The following is a 17,927-nucleotide window of genomic DNA, read 5'->3' on the forward strand; positions in this document are numbered from 1 at the left end:
CCACGCAACCATTGATGGTTTAGGGGCAGTCTCCAGGAAAGCCTGAAATGGGCTGGAAGCTTGACTTGTTCTAAGCCTGTGATCCTCAGTGGGGGCGTTTGCCCCCAAGGGTCCTTCGGCAAAGTCTGGAAGACACTTTCCGTTGTTAACCTGAGGTGGTAGACGGTGGAACTGGCCCCTAGTGGATAGCAGAGGTCAAAGCTGCTGCTGAACATCCTGCAACGCACAGGAAAGTCCCGTGGCTCAAAACGCCAACGGTGCACGGGTTGAGAAACCGGGTCCTCTCCAGGACTGACGCCCAGGGCAGGGAGCAAGGGGCGGCCTGAGCAAACCCGCCTGGAGCGCAGCCGCCGTCTCAGTGTGAGTTTTGGCTGCCTACTGGGCCGAACCGAAGCCCGAAGAGGGCTAGGCTCCGGCTTTGTTTAAACTCCCTCAGTCTGACTGCGTGCAGTGGCTCATGTATGTAATTCCAAGACTTTGGGAGGCTGAGATGGGAGGATCGCTTGATGCCAGGAGTTCGAGACCAACCTGAGCAACACAGCGAGACCCCATTTCAAAAAACTGTTTAAAAATTAGCCAGAGGCGGTGGCGAGCGCCTGTGGTCCCAGCTACTCGGGAGGCTGAGGTGGGAGGGCCGCTTGAGCCTGGGCAGCTGAGGCTGCAGTGAGACAGGACCGCATGACTGCACTCCAGCCTGGGCGAGAGAGGGAAACCCTGCCTCAAAAAACCAAGAAGAGGCTCTCAGCGGCCAAGCTCCGCAACCCCCAGCTTCCCCAAACCGTCGCTGACCCACAGTACCGGCCACCTCCTCGCCTAGGTTCCGGGGAGGGGCCGGAAGTTCCGGCGAGTGGGGCGTTGAGCGGCGGCGAGCCCGCCCAATAGGGACGTCCCGGGCCCGGCTTTCTCGCGAGAAGGGCGGAGTCGCTGGGTTCTGGGACAGGGGACCCGGCGGCCGGGCAAGGCAGCTGGCGGCGTCGCATGGAGGGCTCGGGGGGCAGCGCGGGCGAGCGGGCGCCGCTGCTGGGCGCGCGGCGGGCGGCGGCGGCCGCGGCGGCGGCTGGGGCGTTCGCGGGCCGCCGCGCGGCGTGCGGGGCCGTGCTGCTGACGGAGTTGCTGGAGCGCGCCGCTTTCTACGGCATCACGTCCAACCTGGTGCTATTCCTGAACGGGGCGCCGTTCTGCTGGGAGGGCGCGCAGGCCAGCCAGGCGCTGCTGCTCTTCATGGGCCTCACCTACCTGGGCTCGCCGTTCGGAGGCTGGCTGGCCGACGCGCGGCTGGGCCGGGCGCGCGCCATCCTGCTGAGCCTGGCGCTCTACCTGCTGGGCATGCTGGCCTTCCCGCTGCTGGCCGCGCCCGCCACCGGAACCGCGCTCTGCGGTTCCGCGCGCCTGCTCAACTGTTCGGCGCCCGGTCCCGACGCCGCCGGCCGCTGCTGCGCACCGGCCACCTTCGCGGGGCTGGTGCTGGTGGGCCTGGGCGTGGCCACCGTCAAGGCCAACATCACGCCCTTCGGCGCCGACCAGGTGAGCCGCGCCCCCGCGCTGCCCCTGTCCCTGTCCAGCCCTTGCCCAGCCCCAGCCTCTTCTCCAGCCCTAGCCCCTGCCCCGGTCCCAGCCCCAGTCCCTGCCTCTGACCGCAGAGGGAGCCCGTTGCCCCGGGGGCTTCTGTCTAGTGCAGAGGAAGCCCGCCAGAGGTGGGCCAAGACTGGAGGGACCGGTGTGATAGGTGCTGGAAGGGGTTTGCCTGGGGCGGGGTGAGGTCTATATACACACAGTGATGGCCACAGTGGCTTTAAAGAAAAGAGAGGCCTGGCGCGGTGGCTCACGCCTGTAATCCCAGCACTTTGGGAGACCGAGGCGGGTGGATCACCTGAGGTCAGAAGTTCGAGACCAGCCTAACCAGGCTGGCTAAAAATGCAAAAATTAGCCGGGCGTGGTGGCGGGCGCCAGTTATCCCAGCTAGTCGGGAGGCTGAGGCAGGAGAATCGCTTGCACCCGGGAGGCAGTACAAGCCGAGATCGTGCCACTGCACTCCAGCCTGGGCGACAGAGTGAGACTGTCTCCAAATAAAAAAGTAAAAATAAAAATTATTAAATGAAAGGAACCCTCTCTATGTTCAGGCCGTGTAAGTTGAGACCAGAAGGCTGGGAAAGAGCAGTTGTTTGAGAAGCTTTCCAGACATGGGGATTCGCAGGGGCAGGGCCCCGGGCCGGGAAACTGAGGGAAGGGAAGCCGCTATTGTTGCCTTAGCTTCCTTTACAAAGAAGTGGGAAATCACTCATATTGCGTCTTTGTGGCTTTAAAGGAGTTTTGGGCTAGGTTGGATAGGAAAGCTCAGATGAAAATGAGTTTGAATCAAGTTAGCATCAAGCTGCTCCCCTGCCGCTGTAACTGCCAAGAAGTGAGGGAGGAACCACTGCAGCTCTTCAGGAGGGCAAAGGAAATGGCCACCAAGTATTATATGCAGAATAGGCGCCTTTAAGAGCAATAGCAAACTCAGATCATTTCAGAAAATATTACAAAAGTGGGAAGTGAGGTGGAAGGCTGGGGCCGGATCACATGAGGAGTGTTAAAGCCTTCGGGATGCAGTCGGGAGCTTTACTGGGTTCCAGCAGGGAGTGATACTATTTATGTCATGTGCAGAGCAGGCACTACAGCTGGGGTAGCAGGTCAGGTCTACTTCTTTTCTGAGGATTCACAAGCTAAGAATGGTTCTTAATGTTTTCTTTCTTTCTTTTTTTTTCTTTTGTTGAGGCGGAGTCTCGCTCTGTTGCCAGGCTGGAGTGCAGTGGCAGGATCTCAGCTCACCGCAACCTCCGCCTCTCGGGTTCAAGCAATTCTCCTGCCTCAGCCTCCTGAGTAGCTGAGACTGCACGTGCACACTACCATGCCCAGCTAATTTTTGTATTTCTAGTAGAGACGGGGCTTTCACCATGTTGACCAGAATGGTTTTGATCTCTTGACCTCGTGATCCACCTGCCTCGGCCTCCCGAAGTGCTGGGATTACAGTCATGAGCCCTGGTACCCAGCCGGTTCTTACATTTTTAAGTGGTCGGAAACAGGATAATTTGTGAGGAGTGAAAATTTTATGAAAATCAGATTTCAGTCTCCATAAATAACGCGTTGTTGGAACACAGCCCCACCTGTTTCTGCCACACAGCCACTATGCTGGGACTGCTTTCACTAAGCAGTGGCAGAGTTGAGTAACTGTGATGGAGATGGAATGTCTCATAAAACTCAAAGTGTGAACTGCCTGCCCCTTCACAGAAGTGTGCAGATGCTTGTTGTAGAGAATGGGTTGTGTAGGAAGTGGTGACATTGGGGATGTGAGGTGGGAGTCTCTCCTAACTAGAGTGGAGGCAGTGGAGGTGGGTGAAGTGGGTGGGTGGAGTTCAGCCATGGAAGTAGAACGGGTAGGAAGTACTGGTGGGTTGTCTAGTCCCTGTTTGTGTTGCTATATAGGAATACCTGAGGCTCGGTCATCTATAATGAAAAGAGGTTTATTTGGTTTAGGGTTCTTCAGGCTGTACAAGAAGCAGGGTGCCAGCATCTGCTCTGGTGAAGGCCTTGTAAATGGGAGCCAGCTGTGTAGAGATCACATGCACTAGAGGAAGTGAGAGAGGGGAGGGAGGTGCTAGGCTTGTAAATAACCTCTGTCATAGGAAAGTTCACTCCTAACTGCAACAGCCCTGAGCCTTTCTTCAGGGATCTGTCCCCATGACCCAAACAGTAGGCCCCACCGGCAGCACTGGGGATCACATTTCTTTTGAGATTTGGAGGGTCAGACATTGAAACCGTGGCATGTGAGCAGTAGGGAAGGCGACTGTTAGGCTTTTGCCTAAGTATCTGTGAGTGCCTGTTTTTTAGGAACATTTACTGAGAGCTTACTGTGCACCAGGCACAGTGCTTGCTAAGTACAGTATTTGGTGAGTCCACATGACACGTATGCTACGTGTCTACAAGACTGCTTGGTTAGTCTACCTGACACGTATGGTGCCCATTTTACTGATGAGGAAACTGAGGCTTGAGAGGCTTAATCATTGGCCCAAAGTTACACAGCTTATATGTGACTGAGCCAGGATTCAAAAGCCTGTCCTTTGAATGTGAGCTTCACTCTGCCTGTGTAAGGCTATCCATTAGTCAGGAGACACCTTAGAATGATGTTAGAAATGATAGTCTTCTAATGTACTGAATTGGAACTGGGTTCAATTTGTACAGTGACTTATGCTTTACATACATGACCAAATCTGAACCTCACAGGAGTCTTAGATCCATTTTATTGATGAGGAAACAGGCACAAAAACAGATCACTTTCTTACTGCCTATAGGTAGTGAGTGGTCAAGCTGGACTTCCGTTCCAGTTCTGATTCTTTTTTAACCACTGCTCTAAGAGGGGCCCAGTGCGCGTGCGCTCCGTAATGCTTCTTCAGGACTGGATCTCAAGACCCAGGCTCTTGGCCTTGGGGTGCCATTGGCTCATGGAGGAACGGGGCTGGTAGCACAGTCAGCCTCTATCTTTTAAAGACTTGGCCACGCCACACAAGTGGACTTGAAAGCTTCTATTTTGCCTCTTACTTGTGCTTTTCCCACATGATCTTACTTAAGCCTCGCAACAGTTGATGGTGTATGTGCTGCAGTTATGCCTTTTTTTAATATATATATATATATTTTTACTTTAAAGAATGACATTATACTTCCTGGAATAACCTAATTATTACCAGAGGAAGGAATTCATATCTATGCCATATAAGAACTTTCACTTTATTTATTTCTTTTTTGAAATGGAGTTTTGCTCTTGTTGCCTAGGCTGGAAGTGCAGTGGTACGGTCTCGGCTCACCACAACCTCTGCCTCCCAGGTTCAAGCGATTCTCCTGCCTCAGCCTCCCAAGTAGCTGGGATTACGGGCATGCACCACCACGCCTGGCTGATTTGGTATTTTTAGAAGAGATGGGGTTTCTCCATGTTGGTCAGGCTGGTCTCAAACTCCCGACCTCAGGTGATCCGTGTACCTCGGCCTCCCAAAGTGCTGGGATCACAGGCCCGAGCCACCACGCCCAGCCAATCATGCCTGTTATACAGGGAACAGAGGCCTAAAGGGTTGGCTGCCAAGGCTGCACAGCAAGTGCCTATGGGAGCTGGTTTGGGGCCCTGGCAGCCTGACTTAAAAAAAAAAAAAAAAAAAAAAGCTGGTGCTCTCCAGGAGATAATAGGCGAGTAATTGATACTTCTTAAAATGAGGAGGAAATGGTGCTCAGTTATCTCAAATGAATCTGACACAGTATGTGCTCTTTCGTCCACAATTAAATGTGGATGTTGAAAGGAGATGTGCCTTCTTCCACAAGGTAGCTGGCCTAATCTCTTCCGATGTAACACTGTCATGGGTAAAGGGGACCTTGTGGGTGAAAGGCTACTCGGGAGACCTGGCCGCCCCCTGCAACGCGTGCTGAGTGATTGGGTCCCAGCTGCTTTCACGGCCATTCTTCTCGGATGCTTGGGATCGTTTGCAGATCACCTATTAGCTAATAACGGACCAATGTTGCCTTTCTTAGGTGTGGTAATCTCACTGCCGTAAAAAGAATGTCCTTATTTCCAGGAGATTCATGATGAAATTTTGGGCATGAAATAGGTTGCTGGAGCTTATCTGTAAATAGATCACCCAGAAGTATTTTTTTTAAGACCGAGTCTCATTCTGTTGTCCAGGCTGGGGTGCAGTGGTGTGATCTCAGCTCACTGAAACCTCTGCCTCCCGGGTTCAAGCTATTCTCGTGCCTCAGCCTCCTGAGTAGCTGGGACTACAGGTGTGAGCCACCATGCCTGTCTGATTTTTGTATTTTTAATAGAGACAGGGGTTTCACCATGTTGGCCAGGTTGATCTCAAACTCCTGACCTCAGGTGATCTACCCACCTCAGCCTCCCAAAGTTCTGGGATGACAGGCATGAGCCACCGTGCTCGGCCAGTATTTTTTATGTATACAAAAAAGAGTGCTGAGGTTCCAAGTGAAGGGTAGGGAAGTGTGCATTTTGCAATTCAACTTTTCTATACATTTGGACTGTTTTTTAATGAAAATATGAGAAAATGTTCACTGATGAGTGTATAAACTCAAGGTAATATATCCATACAATGGAGTATTTTTAAGCCATTAAAAAAGAAAGGAAGTACTGATGGGCCTCGAAAACGTTCCACTGAGTGAAGGAAGCCAGACACACAAGGCTCCAGTTGTGTGATTCCGTTGATGTGGAATGCCCAGAAGAGGCAAGTCCACAGAGACTGGAAGTAGATTAAGGGTTGCCAGGGGCCGGGAGAGGGGCGTGGGAGTGACTTAAAGGGAACAGGAGTTCCTGTTGGTATGATGAGAATGTGGACTTGGATGGCAGTGATGGATGTACATCTCTGAATATGCTAAACACTACTGAATTGTACCCTTTTACAGGGTAAATTTTTCGATATGTGAATCAGAGTGAAAAAGCATTTGAGGGGAAGAGTGCCCTATGCCAGGGTGCTTGCCTGTGGCCAGGTGGCAGTTCCCTGTCCTGGCGCCGCTGCTTCATGGCAGGAGGCCTGGCTGGGGACCCTGAGGTGTGCAGGCCTGAAGCACGCTCTGCTGTGCCCCAGGCGAGGGTTAAATTGTCCTGGTTTGGACCTTCTCACGGAGAGGAAACCTATTTGTATTTTTAAGGTGCTTTTTATGGTTCTTTGTCACTTGCCTCTTCATCTCCCAGGTAGAGCCTCTGGGAAACGTTCTGATAGGAGAGACAATGGGGTGAGGCTGCGTGGCTTTGAGGAGGAGGCCTCGCTGGTGTCTTTAGAGGGTGTGTGAGCCGTGGGTCCAAGGGAGATGTATGTTCATGTAAATCATGTCAACCCCGAATCTTCCCCCAGTGCCGCACCTTTTCCAAAAGTCACCCTCGTTCTTGGTGAATGGATTACTTAAAATAGTGTCCTGAAAGAAGAAAATCTTATGTTACGGATAAACAGAGCAAATGATGCATTTTTTTTTCCAGAGGAAAAACTGACACTCCACTTTAAGGAATTCTTCTGTCAGCCAACTGTTTGGTGTGCTGTACACAATTCTATTCTTTTAGCTTTTCTTCTCCAAATTGATTTTGGTGGTATCATTTGACCAGTCATGTGAAAACCTTGTTTGCCCTTGGTAGGGCATGTGGCTGCTGCTCACACGGTGATGCCATGCAGCCGATGGGCAGGGAGGCTGAGGCCTGCCCGCCTGGGGCTGGGAAGCATGTGATGGCCTTCACAGCAGCCAGCTTCCCTTGGTACAGAAATGCCCACTGTGTCGTTATTTAGGGCTTAGTCATTTTGGTTTATAAAGTAATTTTGATGGATTGCTCGAGGAGCTGAAATAAACTGGCCACCACAATTGCACAGGAAATGAGGATGAACGGCATTTTAAGGTTAGGATTTTCCCAGACTAATCAAATACTGATTTTCTCATGCTTCACCTGAAGAGGACATAGATCTGAGACTCTGGGAAGGTGTGTGCAGTGTCACTGTGGGGAAAGGGAAGGTCCGAGTGCATTTCAGTTATGAAATCATTTGTGTGTCTATTAAGTTTAGATATTATGTTTACTGGTATGTTTTATGCTTGTCAAAAAATTACTTTTTTTGGTTTGTTTTCACACTTCTAGTTTTGTTTTCTCGATAACCATTTCTCTGCTCACATTTTTCATTTTTCTTCCTTGTCCATGTCTAGTATAGCATGAGAATGGGTGTCCGTTGTTGAGCAGTATTTAAACGCATTGTGTCCTAGTGAAGAAGTGTCTTAGATGTCTAAGAAGTTCTCACCTCATACTCTTTATTCAATAGAGATGTCTGCATTTGGTCTAGGACCTCTATTCGTTATTGTCATAGATAGGAGGAGAGTTTGAACTCTTGAGAACATGTGATTTTGTTTTAAACTTAGGTTTTTAGTTTGAAGTGGTGTTACTGTATATAATTAATTACCTATCACCACAGTAGCCATGCTTAATCATTTGGACTTCGAACAAGTCTCTTTTTGAGGAGCACACAATTTTTTTTTCTTTTGCTTTATTTCCTTTAGAGAGAAGCACACAATTTTAACCATAAATTTTACACCTCTGATTTAATCTTTAAAAAGTAGAGCTTCAAATACCATATGAAATATATGACTGCTAAAAAGATGCATGTGCTCATTGCATACCATATCTGTTTTTTTCATTTGAGACAGGGCCTCTGTCACAGAGGCTGGAGTGTGGTGGTGCCATCGCAGCTCACCACCACCTCCTCCCCAGTTCAAGGGATCCTCCCATCTCAGCCTTGCAAGTAACTGGGACTATAGGCACACGCCACCACACCTGGCTGATGTTTGTAACTTTTTGTAGAGATGGGGGTCTCTCTGTGTTCCCAGGATGGTCTCAAACTCCTAGACCCAGATGGTCTGCCTGCCCTGGCTTCCCAAAGTGCTGGGATTCCAGACCTGAGCCACCATGCCCAGCCATAATTGGTTGTTTTGGCCCCATTGAGAATTTGTGATTCAGTAGAGCAGATTGTTCTGTGGATCCAGAAACTAGATCTATTATTGGAATAAGAATTTTCTAACTCTTTCATAACCTGTGTCTTAAGAATGAGACAGTAGAAGTTTTTAAGACAGCAAGAGAGTCTTTTTATGAGATCCAGTATCAGCTTCTCATAAGTTTGTTAGAAATAAATTTATGAAATGAAACTCACTAGAAAGGTCTCTGTCTAGTACAGGGTTCATTTGCACAGTATCTTATGTAGAGGTAAAAATCCAGGTGGGCAGAGAAGGCTTCTGGTGTGTCTGCCCCCAAATGACCTGTTCCCAGCGCTTGGGCTTCATTGAAGTAGCCTGGTGAACTGCATAAGCCTAGATGTTGCGTGATTACCTCAGTCCTTTTGTTTGAGTCCAGAAAGTCAGTGATTTTTGAGCCTTTTGGAAATCCCACCCTTATCAGAATTTCTCCCATTCCATTAATAGCCTGTCTAATCTACAAATAGCATGTGGTTTTATCTTTAGTCTGTAATTTCCTCTTTGCTTCAAGTTTACCGAGATCTCTGATTCTCAGGAGACCAGATACGGTTGGTGTGGGTGGTGGCTTGGCCTCACTGAACAAATGTCGCCTGCAGTGTTTCTCTTTGGGGCTAAGCGTATTTGCGGGATGCCGCATGGTACGCACATGTAGCTCAGTAACGCATGGAGCTTTATAACATTGGTTCTAAAACTTAACTGTGAGTAGAAGTTACCTGGGAAGTTGCTTGAAATGCAGATTCCTGGGCCTGGGCCCCAGAGATGGTGATTCAGTAGGTCTGGAGCGTGGGTCCTGTGACTCTCTTTGTTATTGTTTTTCTTTTTGAGACGGAGTTTCGCTCTTGTTGCCCAGGTGCAGTGGCACGATCTCGGCTCACTGCAACCTCCATCTCCTGGATTCAAGCGATTCTTCTGCCTCAGCCTCCCAAATAGCTAGGATTACAGGTGCCCGCCACCACACCTGGCTAATTTTTGTATTTTTAGTAAAGACGGGGTTTTACCATGTTGGCCAGGCTGGTCTCGAACTCCATACCTCAAGTGATCCACCCGCCTTGGCCTCCCAAAGTGCTGGGATTATAGATGTGAGCCACCACTCCCAGCCGACTCTTTTTTTAAAGAGCATTCCAGGTAATTCCAAGGCAAGTGGTTCAGATACTTAGAAAAATTCTACAGTAGGTGGTCCACATATTCGGAAAAACTCTCTAGGATTTGTTGGGATTTAGTGTAATTAAGTGAAACCTACCCCGCTCCTGTAGTAATGAAAAGCGTGGGGTATGTTTTTTGTCGAGATCCGTGAACGTTTCTGTAAACACCATTTTGATTGTGTTGCACTTTGTAAAGGTTGTGATGACAACGGTAATTTTAACCACTTGACTGTATATGTTTTTCATCCTTGAAGACTGTCATATATTTTCAAGTGTCTTTCCTCCCTGTTATCTTAGGTTAAAGATCGAGGTCCGGAAGCCACTAGGAGATTTTTTAATTGGTTTTATTGGAGCATTAACCTGGGAGCGATCCTGTCATTAGGTGGCATTGCCTATATTCAGCAGAACATCAGCTTTGTCACTGGTTATGCGATCCCCACTGTCTGCGTCGGCCTTGCTTTTGTGGTCTTCCTCTGTGGCCAGAGCGTTTTCATCACCAAGCCTCCTGATGGCAGTGCCTTCACCGACATGTTCAAGATACTGACGTATTCCTGCTGTTTCCAGAAGCGAAGTGGAGAGGGCCAGAGTAGTGGGTAAGCACTTAATTCTCATCTTGGGCTGTTTGATAGGACTTTATCGATCTCTTTATTAACATCCTAGCTTAGGTTTGTTGTGTGCTTATTGTGTGCTGGGCCTGGGCTGAGGGTTTACATGTCTTCTCTCCTTTAACATTGCATTTCCCCAAGGAGGTGGATGCGGTCTTATTATCCCATCTTAAAGACAGGCCAGTGGCCTGATTCCAGAGCTCATGCTTTAACCCCACGTTGCACTTTCTCTCACTGCTAGTGTAGACAGAAGCTCCTTTAGTGCCAGATTATAAAGATAGAAATTTGTGGAGGGCATCGAGGAGACAGAAGACATGCTTTATACATGTTTCTTTTTATTTTAAAAAGCTTTGAAATACATTTGAATGAAAAACTAAGCAGTTGCTTATGCTGTCAGTACCTGTCTTTGCTTTTTAAAAAGTAAGCCACTGCCTCTCACCTGAAGGTCAGCGTGAGCTCCATCATACAGCGGTCAGGTCTGTCACTCTGACAGGAAGATGCAATAGCAGAATGGCGAGATGCACTGAGGGTAACCAGATGATCTCATGGGACTTACTCAGCGTTAGCACCGAAGTCCCATGAACTGTTAAAACAGAAAGGCCTGTGTCCTCAGAACCCCTCCAAGTCACTGACCAACTGTGACTCATGTTTGGTTGGTGATGTTTGATGCCAGGTAATGAAGTCCAGAACTTAAGCCCAAGAAAAGAACTCAGAAATTTTTGTGTTTTTCTTGATTGAGGAATAATTTGCAGGTAGTAAAATTTACCCCTCATATCTGTACAGTTCTGTGAATTATGACAAACTTCCTCAGGTTGTGTAACCAGCAGTGCAGTCAAGGCATAGATTGTTTCCGTCATTCCGGAGAAGGCTCTGGGAACTTTTGTAGTCATTCCCCTCATGGAATGTTTTGATCAACATAGAAATGCCTGGTGGCTGCTGGGTGGAAGGCTGATGACTCAGCCATCGGAGTGTCCTGTGTCCCTGAGCCGTGCAGCCCACTGTGGCACGGCACAGGTTGCTGGACGTTCTTCTGTAGGCCCACTCACACATCTGCCTCCCTCCGGCTCGTCTGTGTTTGTCTTACTGATGTGCTTGCAGCCATAGCCAATGTGTCTAATATGCCTTCCACGTGGTAGATTGAAACTACACAAAAAGGCCCTGTGTGCCTACTTCTTTGCTCCTGAACATCTCTGATTTCTCCAGCTGTCCCTGTGTGGAGTCATGGCAGATCTCACCAGTCTAGATGACCTATTGGAAATGCTGGTGGGTCATTGTGGCATTCAGACACATAATTCAAAACTGCAAATGGTGGGACCACACTGAAGAATTTTTAGTAATTAAAGTACAGGAGGCTGAGGTGGGAGGATCACTTGAGCCCAGCAGGTCAGGTCAAGGCTGCAATGAGCCATGATTGCACACCACACTCCAGCCTGGGTGACAAAATGAGACCCTGTCTCAAAAAAAAAAAAAAAAAAAAAAATTTAAGTAGCCCCATCTTAGCTGACACTAGTCTTTTGCCAGGGCCTTAATTGATTAGACAAAAGCAGTGTTTCAGATCCTAGAAGTATTTTTCAGGAACAACCCTTCAAGTTTTAGTATCTGTGTGGGTGGTAGCCCATAGACATTTCTGCAGGAGAACAGCATTGCTTTGTGGACATACTTGGGTTTTAACGCACAAATGGCAGCATGGAGTGGGTTTGGAGTTACTTTTACTTAGGAAACTAATTTCCTCTTAGGATTGTCTTTGAAAGTCTTCTTGGGCAAAAATAAGGGGAAAAAAGTGGGGGTTAGCTTACAGAAAAGGTGATGGTCTGAGGAATTCTCAAATTCTGCTGTTTGTATGAACTGGCTCTGTAACCTTGGGCAGGTTACTGGTCTTGTGAAGCCCAGCTTTCCTTCTTGTACAGCAGAGATGGATTCATCTCATGGCATCACAGTGAGGCCTGAGCATGGTGATGTGTGCAAGGCCCTCAGCAGGATGCCAGGCACACGATAAGGGCCGTGTCAGTGGTGACCACTGTGACGAGGGTGCCTTAAAAAAGTTGGGCCCCCAAAGCCTGAGGAAGCATGACATACCTGCATTTTACCGTCGTGACACTTAATTTCATCTGGCCCGTGAGGAAGCATGACATACCCGCATTTTACAGTCGTGACACTTAGTTTCATCTAGCCCGTGAAGAAGCATGACATACCCGCATTTTACAGTCGTGACACTTAGTTTCATCTGGCCCGTGAAGAAGCATGACATACCCGCATTTTACAGCCGTGACACTTAATTTCATCTGGCCCAATCTCAGTTTCCGTCCAGGGTGATCTGTGTCTTGAAGATAATACAGTATTCGCTATTAAATGAGAAATGAGGCACATTTGTTCAATTCATCAGGCCAGAGTAGAAATGGTGCCACAGCTTTTTGAGATACATACTTCTTTGGGAATCCGTGAGAACCAGTGGACTCTCTTCCTGGAGAATACAAACACGTACACGTGGCTTTCACAGAGACTTGGGCACAGGCGTCCTGAAATGAGCTTGTCAACTTTTGTGGGGAGGAGTGGAGGGCTCTTGTGGGTGTTCGGGTGTCACCTGTGACCATGGCTGCGTGTTGGACCTTTGTGTGTTGCAAAATAGTGCACCTAACAATATGTATAACCCAGTAAAGCTTCAGATGCATATTGATTTCACAGCTTTTAAATATTTTAATTATGTAAAGCTAAAGTAATATAACCAGTAACCTGTGTGAATGATTCTCTGTGTGAAAATGAATTTGTTGTTTGTTATTTAAATGTTTTTGGTGGAACATATTTAATATGATGTGGTAAACCACTGATAGTATCTGTATTAGGTACAAAAGGACTTTTAATTTCCTTTATGAAAAAAAGCAGTACTTGAAGAAGTTAATGTTTTCAAGTGACAGTATAATGTCTTTGGAATTTATTTTCACTTTTGGGTGTTTTTGTTTCTGATTATTTTCCCCCACTAGACTAAGTCCGTAAGGACAGGAACTCTCTCCCTTAGCAAACTCCAGGTAGAGCAATACAAGGCCTACAGCAGGTACTCAATCAGTATTTGTTGAATCGAACTTAGTTTTCTTGTCCAAAATTTGGCTAAAATATTAAGTCATAGTTTTCAGCGCTTTTATTTTTCCCCGCTCTGAATGTCCAGACTTAAAATGTTGGCTTTATAAGATAAAGAATTTAAAATACTGGCACCATAGTAAAATGGGACATGAGTTAATAAACTAGAAAACTGACAGGTGCCATTTCTGTTGGCTTCCCACAGTTAAACACAGTCTAACTCTCTCCTGGTACTTCTTGGCTTTAGAGAATAGTGTCCACTTTGTTTTCCCGTTTTACCCCTGAGATCCTTGGTGCCCGTTCCCCATTAGAGTGTTTTGGCACTGGGAGAGAGTGCAGAGCTGTCTAATGGGGCCTGTTCATCTTCTAAATAATGAAACGGGCCCAGAGGGAGTAAGTGAAGCTCATTAGTACAAGTACCTGGGAATGCCAGGTGCATGTTCCTGCTGTGACCCGCAGATATGAGGGCAATGGCAGGGAGTGGAGGGGCAGTGGTGTCCTGCAGGGGTCAGGGCCTCAGGCTGTAAAGCCAAGACTGCCTGGGTCCGAGTCCTGGCCATACCTTGGGCAGCCTTCTCACTCTCTGTGCCCAGACATCTTCCTCTGTGCAATAGGGCCCTGAAGAGTTTTAACACCACATGGTTAATGAGGGAGGAAGTAGGGGCATGGTGCACTGGGCACTCCCCATTTCCTGCTGTCCTGGGACAGAGCCAGGGACATCCTCCTGTCATCACCACCAGCACTGCCCTGCCCCTCAGCTCTTCCTTAACCGGAGAGCTGACAGCTTTCCTCTGAGAATAGAACCCTGCCTCTGTCCTGCCAGTGACTCAGTTTAAAGCAGCAGGGTTTTATTCACAGCATTGGTATTGGTCGTCAGGTCTTGATGTTTGATAAATTAGCTGATTAAAAATTCACACAATCCAGTGCATTTTTTCATATGCTATCCAGTGGCATAGCTGATGTCCTTCCCAGTGTCGGTGGGGCTGCAGACTCTCCCCACGCGGAGACTGCTGAGCCGGCAGCTGCGCTGGGGCTGCGCTTAGCCATGGTTCAGACTGTCATCACAGATCTTCTGGCCACGCTAGAATCACAGTAGCCCAATTGCACTTTGACTAGAAAGTCCCTTTGTCAGCTGTTTCAGTACATTCTGTGACATTTAGAAATAATTCAGGTAGCTGTGTTGGGTGTGTACAATTAGTAAGTGATGGAATGAGTTGAAGCACATTCGATACAGTGAGCTGGTTTCTTACCTCCAAACTTAATTTGTGACCAAATAATTGATTGCTGGGAGGGGAAGAAAACTAATTCCTTCATTTTATTTCCCAAAGTGAAGGCATTGGAGTCTTTCAGCAATCTTCTAAACAAAGTCTGTTTGATTCATGTAAGATGTCTCATGGAGGGCCATTTACAGAAGAGAAAGTGGAAGATGTGAAAGCTCTGGTCAAGATTGTCCCTGTTTTCTTGGCTTTGATACCTTACTGGACAGTGTATTTCCAAGTGAGTGGTGACAAACAGGTTTAATTTCCTTTATCTTCCTATGAAGTCTTAGCCTAGCACTTGTTTTGGCCATGTTTAAAGTAGTTAGGACTAGATTATTTTTTTTTTTTCCATGAGTCTACAGAATCCTGGCATTTTTGGTTTTAGTTATGGAGTCATTTTGGCTGCTTTAACTATGTTTAAAGCCTCTGAAAAAGAAGCTGAGAACAGGTATGCTTCTGGGTTTTCCAGGCCCCTCTTGTTAATGTGATTTCTCCTTTGGATAACTGGCTGTTCTTTTTCGAAATTGATCTCCAGAGGACTTTACAATGACCAAATCATTGACCTTTCTGTTTTCAAACTTGAGCCATTGTCTGTTTCTGGGAGTCACTGCTGTCGCATCTCAGAGCCTAGTTTAGGGGAGGGACAGGGTGCTTAGAGTGTTTGAGGGCACAGTTGGTTCACATATAATGATACTGTTTTTTATACCTAGATGCAGACAACGTATGTTTTACAGAGTCTTCATTTGAGGATTCCAGAAATTTCAAATATTACAACCACTCCTCACACGGTAAGAACAATTGTAACAATCTCAAAATTGTCAGTTCGGGCTTATGTAATAAATGGATTCCTTCTACCAACTGTAAATGTGTTATAAATGTTAACAGCACCAACAAAAAGCGTTGTTATTGAAACAGAGTTTTTACTTATTTTAGAGAGTATTTTTTCGTTGGTTGTATCATTTACTAGATTAGGTTGACTGACATCAATTCAGCGTTACTTAGTAGTTTTCACCTGATGATTTTCCCCTCAAAGCACAGAAAAGCAAATGCAGATTCATTTAGAAAGGAAGCTTTTCCCAGTTCCGCTGACTCTAAACTGAAGCGGTTGTACCTTGTGGAGAGGAACTGTTCTTTACATGCATTTCTCCCATTGAGATGTTGATTCTCCAGATGAGTGGTGTATTGCGGGGAGTAAACGCCTCCTCCCGTGTTTCACCCCAGCTCCCTGCAGCCTGGCTGACCATGTTTGATGCTGTGCTCATCCTCCTGCTCATCCCTGTGAAGGACAAACTGGTCGATCCCATTTTGAGAAGAAATGGCCTGCTGCCATCCTCCCTGAAGAGGATCGCCGTGGGCATGTTCTTCGTCATGTGCTCGGCCTTTGCTGCAGGTAAGAGTGGATTCAGAATATAGTGTTGACACCCAGTCATGCCCCAGGTTGTTCAGGAAGTGCATGTCTGTGAAAGAGGATGTGTATCAGTTATTTTACAGCACTGATCCTTTATTTTAAACTTTAAGTTGAAGATTATTTTCCTAAGGATATGTCAGTTTTCTTCTGGTACTAAAACCATTGGGTTGCTCTGAAAAGGGACTTTTGGACTGAGTTAAAGGGAGGTTTTTCTCTACCTTCTGGTTTAGAATTAGGCTGTTGAATGCTGAACAGATGAATTTGTGCAAATTAAAGGTACTGTATCATTCTCGAGGATGAGAATTCCACCTTCAGATTACTAACCTTCGGTTTATTAACAAGTGTCAGGGTGTCTGTGAGTCCTTTGAATTTTTTATGTAAAATTCTGTGTGCATTTTTCTGGTGACAAAAATGTTTCTAGATTGTTATAGGCTCATGGGCAGCATCTCCTCCCCCTACAAATAAACCTCGTAAGAACGAATGCCTAAGTCTCTAAACTCTGATGAGGAGAGTTATCCTTTTGAGGGTTTCCATTCTGTTTTCGTAATTTGTATGTGCTGAAATGAGTTGTTTATCTTTTGCTGATAAAGCTGGATATCGCTGACTTTCTCAGTTATTTTGGAGTTCTCCCTTCATTAATATTTGAAAATTATTGAATGATAAAACAGCTTAGTTACATAATAAGAAAAGTTGATATTCTTGAACCAGCTATATATTATCTGCTGTTATGAGGAATTCAGTGTTAAGCGCTGCTGAAATGGAATTTAATATTCTCCAACAATGCTGCCTTCATAGCAGCCTTCATCTACTTTTGCCAGACTGAACATATTGATACAGTACTTAATAGATTTAAAGAAATTAGTCCCTGAGCTTAAGAAATCTCTATTCTAGAGACTGGGACATTTTAGAAGACTATTGCATTTTCTTTTGTTCAAATAGATAATTAAAGTGAGGTCATGTCTGAGTGAAGTTTTTGCTGTGTGCGTTCTTTATAATTCAGCTTCTCTTCCAGAGCTGTGGCACATGGGGAAATAAGCATAGGCAGAGAAGAACTGAATGACCGCAGGGCTCTAGCTGCAGGCTGCGGTTCAGCAGAGTGCACACGCAGAAGGGCTGTATGCAGGAAGTCTTTGTACTGGAGACTGGGTCTGCCTGTCTGTCCTACCTCCCTAAAGCGCAGGCTCAGCTTTGGCCTCAGACCTCTCTCTCCCCCCGGGGCTGGAGTGCCTTCTCTGTGCCCCGTCACCACGCTGGTTGATGCCAGGGAAGGAAGTCTTCATTCCCTCCCTGTGGGAAAGGAGATCTCCTTGGTTTCTGGAGGCTTTTCCAGTAAATACTTGATTTGGGCTTCTTTCCTAACATCCTATCTTTCAGTTTCATAAATGGCTGAATCACTTCTGTGGGCTGCCTTGAGAGCGACGCAGGCCACTCTGGTGGTTTCTATATGTGTTTGTGCAGGATACAAGTGCCAGACCAGTCACTGTTGAGATTTCCCCATTGCGTTCCCTCAGTTTTGTCTTTAAAAAGCGCTAGCAGGCTGGGCGTGGTGGCTCACACCTGTCATCCCAGTACTTTGGGAGGCCAAGGCGGGTGGATCACAAGGTCAGGAGTTTGAGACCAGCCTTGACCAATGTGGTGAAACCCTGTCTCTACTAAAAGTACAAAAATTAACTGGCCATGGTGGCAGGCGCCTGTAGTCCCAGCTACTCGGGAGGCTGAGGCAGGAGAATCACTTGAACCCGGGAGGCGGAGGTTGCAGTGAGCTGAGATCGCGCCACTGCATTCCAGCCTGGTGACAGAGCGAGACTCCATCTCAAAAAAAAGAAAAAAAAAAGGGCTAGCAAAATCCACAATAGATCAAGTCCAGCACTTTCTGACCAGAGTCAGCCTCTGCACAGTGCTTGCCTTCTTACTG

The 17,927-nt window shown here is 47.1% G+C and overlaps 1 protein-coding gene across 1 annotated transcript in view; it reads left to right on the forward strand.

Moving 5' to 3' along the window:
- Positions 1 to 931: 931 nt before the first annotated feature.
- Positions 932 to 17,927, forward strand: part of SLC15A4 (solute carrier family 15 member 4) — a 32,137-nt gene continuing 15,141 nt past the window's right edge. The window contains exons 1-5 of the mRNA XM_030938929.1: positions 932 to 1,524; positions 9,966 to 10,261; positions 14,674 to 14,842; positions 15,315 to 15,392; positions 15,826 to 15,994. Coding sequence (XP_030794789.1) covers positions 979 to 1,524; positions 9,966 to 10,261; positions 14,674 to 14,842; positions 15,315 to 15,392; positions 15,826 to 15,994 — 1,258 coding nt within the window. The 5' untranslated portion in view covers positions 932 to 978. The remainder of the gene's footprint in view (positions 1,525 to 9,965; positions 10,262 to 14,673; positions 14,843 to 15,314; positions 15,393 to 15,825; positions 15,995 to 17,927) is intronic.

This window comes from Rhinopithecus roxellana, chromosome 10 (assembly GCF_007565055.1).
Source record: "Rhinopithecus roxellana isolate Shanxi Qingling chromosome 10, ASM756505v1, whole genome shotgun sequence".
Taxonomy (NCBI): domain Eukaryota; kingdom Metazoa; phylum Chordata; class Mammalia; order Primates; family Cercopithecidae; genus Rhinopithecus; species Rhinopithecus roxellana.